The sequence below is a fragment of the Hordeum vulgare genome, chromosome 1H (genome assembly GCF_904849725.1).
Source record: "Hordeum vulgare subsp. vulgare chromosome 1H, MorexV3_pseudomolecules_assembly, whole genome shotgun sequence".
Lineage (NCBI taxonomy): Eukaryota > Viridiplantae > Streptophyta > Magnoliopsida > Poales > Poaceae > Hordeum > Hordeum vulgare.
Window position 1 is genome coordinate 179,276,313 of NC_058518.1, and position 3,659 is coordinate 179,279,971.

General features: G+C 43.6%; 1 protein-coding gene across 1 annotated transcript; it reads left to right on the plus strand.

The window, feature by feature from the left end:
• The first annotated feature begins 772 nt into the window (after nucleotides 1–772).
• On the plus strand, nucleotides 773–2,846 carry LOC123408505. The gene is made up of 3 exons (XM_045101601.1): nucleotides 773–1,371; nucleotides 2,452–2,582; nucleotides 2,674–2,846. Exons 1-2 carry the CDS (start codon nucleotides 836–838, stop codon nucleotides 2,522–2,524), a joined length of 609 nt encoding a protein of 202 aa, XP_044957536.1. The 5' UTR covers nucleotides 773–835; the 3' UTR covers nucleotides 2,525–2,582; nucleotides 2,674–2,846.
• The last annotated feature ends 813 nt before the right edge of the window (nucleotides 2,847–3,659 follow it).

Below are 3,659 nucleotides of genomic sequence, written 5' to 3' on the forward strand. Positions count from 1 at the left end.
TCATAGCTAGGGGTTGAATATTGCCAAATTTTTTTTGGATCTATGATTAAATAGATAGTTGTTTACCTAAAAGTTATTTTAGGAAAAAAACATGAGAAAACTATGAGGCACCTCTAGTTCAAATTTGACCCGCTTCCTACTAAATCGGCGACAATTTGTCTTTTCACTAGAGGTGGATAAAAGCTTTTAACACCTAACCATTTGGTTAATTGTACTTTAAATATGACCTAGTATTTTATAAAAATGATTTGGTACAATTTTGAAACAAATATATGGTAGGTCCTTCACAAAAAACTCACTTTGAACACTCGTAAAATGGAAAATGGATTTTTTGTGCAAAGAAAATGAAAAGTCCCTTTGGCAACATTGTTTGTAATTCTAAGATGCAAGCTTGTCTACTCCAAAAGATCATATTTGGAATTTATCATGTGAAAAAATAAAAGCAAAACTATATGGAAAATACAATGGCATATGCTTTATTCTGATTGGTGGAATTGGTTGTGATAGGGAAAAAACATCGTTGTTTGTCATTGCAATATGCACATTTTTGAAGAAACAAAATCATTTAAAGCAAATATAAGAGGGTAAGAGGGTAAAATATAAGAGAAACAAAAGAAAACAGCAAAATTACATAAATTTTATTCTGGTTGGTGGAAACATTCGTGACATGGATCGATGACATGTCAACCATCCGTCCATGCATGCACCCATCCATCTGTTCATCTGTCCGTCCATCCAACCCACCGCAAACCCACCAAACCCAACCCTCGTGGCCATCTCTCTCTCCACGCTCTCTGAAACCGTAAGTCTCCCTTGATCCACATCTCCCTCCCAGATGTCGATCCGCCGCATGCAACAACCCCCCACCCATCCACCCACCACCACCCATGGAGATGGAGATGCGGGCGAGCAGCAGCAAGCGCGCGTCCGACGGTGGCATTCACCCCCTCACCCTCTCTCCCCGCTCCTATGGCCATCTCGCACGCCGAACCCTACCGCATCCTTCCCCCCTCCCCCTCCCTGCGATGGACGCCGCCACCCCATCCAAGAAGCCCCGGACGGTGGCCGCCAGTGCCCGGTCGCCGTGGAAGGTGAAGACGTCCGTCATCTCGTCGGTCGGCCAGTTCGCCACGTCGGAGAAGAGAAGATGGTGGCTGCGGTCGCGTCGGATCTGGTCACGCCAGAGAAGACAGAGCCGCGGCCGCTGCTGCGGAGGGCGGCGCTCGAGCTGCATCGCGCCGGCAGGGGCCCCGCAGCGGAGGTTGATGCCGGGGTGGACGCGCTCGAGTCTGTTGAAAGGGAGCTCGGCGTGGGCGCTGGCGCCTACCGCAGACCCGTCAAGCGTAGGCCCGAGTTCAAGCTGCCGGAGAGGTAACTGTCGCAGATTTGCGGTTACCGTTTCATGTCGTGCTTACACCCATGAAATCCAGTACTGTTTTCATAGTCTAGTATAAAACCAACATCAATCTGTCATTTTTTTTCCTCAACTTTGCCTGAAACTGAATCGTTCCAAGGACGCGCTCGAATTCTTGTACAGTTATCCAAAAGAGGTTGAAGGGGATAGATATTCTTTGTTCTGGTTGATTAAGGGGTGCAGAAATAGCTAACACCGAATTTAGAAAGTGTGGAGAAACATCTTGTAATGCACTTAATCAGGAAAAATGGGTTATGCTCCGGTGTGAGTATCCAAACGTAAAAGAATTGTTGTGCCTTAAGAAAGTAGGACTGCACTATATATGAGCATTATTAATTGAAAGAAAACTAGTACTACAAATAAAAGAGTGCCCTGATGTGTTTACGCCTTTATGCTGTTATATGATCATCTTACACGTGGAGGACGTTTTAGCATCATTTTGATAAAGTATTTCTTGCTGAATGAATAAACCACGTTTCTGCAGTAGTGTAATAAAATACTGCTTCGAATTGGATCGATACAGTAAAGAAGTCAACTGAACCTGGAGGAAGTCATACAGGTCATTGTTGACCTCTGTCTCGTCGTGACGGGTATCGCGATCGTCGGAGCTGTAGCTGAACCGAGTCCCGGTAGGTTGGTCAACAAATATAATGTTGGAGATCTGCAGGGACCAAGTGCCATCAGCAGAGGAGGAGATAACAGAATTTATATACCACTATGAGATTAGAGTGCGTAATAATAGTTGTGACATAATCCAGGCTGCAACAGAGACCTTAAATTGACCTTTCTTGGGTGGATCTAGCCTGCTTTCTTGGGTGCCCCCAAATTGAATCCGTTTACATAGTTTGAGACCATCATCATTTTAGTGAAACCAACAACAATGTGTATGTTTTATTTCTTTGATGCAATTTACCGCAACTGACATTAGATAATTGCAATTGTTATCTGGATGCAAAATTCACCCTCTTAAATTCCAGCATCTTTGTACTGCACCAGTTCTGTTTTCTAATTTGGTTTATGTCATTGATGATGATCAGCTATGAGATTCTTATGAGATTCTGTGCGAGTTCGTCAACTGCTTTGAGAGCTCCACCCGGCTCCTCCGCATGAAGGGATCCAAGGCAACATTCCCCAACATCTGCGCTAGCATTCAGAACTTGGCTAGGAGGTACTGGCCTCTTATGACAAAACAATCATATGATTGGTGCTCCGTTTGATTTAAATAATTCAGTCTCTAATTTACACAATTCTTTCTGTAGGAGGTTTACCTATGGCCATCTCGTACAGCTCAAGTACATTATGCCCGAGGCTATGGTACACCGTGTTCATGCTAGTATTGATGTGAACAGTCTTGGCACATATTATATTGGTAGGTGATACGTCTCAAATGTATCTATAATTTTTGATGGTTTCATGCTGTTATCTTGTCATCTTTGGATGTTTTATGTAACTTTTATATCTTTTTGGTACTAACTTATTAATTCAGTGCCAAGTGCTAGTTCCTGTTTTTTCTGTGTTTTTTGGTTCTTTTCAGATCTGATTTTGGAACGGAGTCCATACGGAATAAAATTTCTGAAATAAAATTTTCCCGAACGGAAGAAGATCAGGGGGCTTGTGGGCCAAGCCAGGAGAGCTACAAGGAGTCCACAAGCGGCTAGCAGGCTTGTGGCCTCCCTGGCGCCCCCTAACCTAGCTCCTTCGCCTATATATTCTGTAAAATACAGAAAAAATCGAGGGATCAACGAAAATACTTTTCCGCCGCCGCAAGCTACCGTTTTCGCGAGATTTTATCTGGAGATCCTTTCCGGTGCCATGCCGGAGGGAACTTTGGAGTTGGAGGGCTTCTAAGTCAACATCTTCGCCCCTCCAATGACTCGTGAGTAGTTCACTTCAGACATACGGGTCCGTAGTTAGTAGCTAGATGGCTTCTTTTCTTTTTTGGATCTTCAATATAAAGTTCTCCATGATCTTCATTGAGATCTATCCGATGTAATCCTCTTTGACGGTGTGTTTGTCGAGATCCGATGAATTGTTGATTTGTTATCAGATTATCTGTGATATATATTTGAGTCTTTGCTGATTTCTTATATGCATGATTTGATATCCTTATAAGTTTCTCCGAGTCTTGGTTTTGTTTGTCCAACTAGATCTATGATTCTTGCAATGGGAGAAGTGCTTGGTCTTGGTTTCTTATTGTGTGGTGACCTTTCCCAGTGACAGTAGGGGCAACAAGGCACACATCGTG

Coding starts and splice junctions, on each gene's coding strand:
- LOC123408505 (XM_045101601.1), top strand. CDS start 836: ATGTCGATCCGCCGCATGCAACAACCCCCCACCCATCCACCCACCACC. Junction 1,372..2,451: donor GAGTTCAAGCTGCCGGAGAG/GTAACTGTCGCA, acceptor GATGATGATCAG/CTATGAGATTCTTATGAGAT.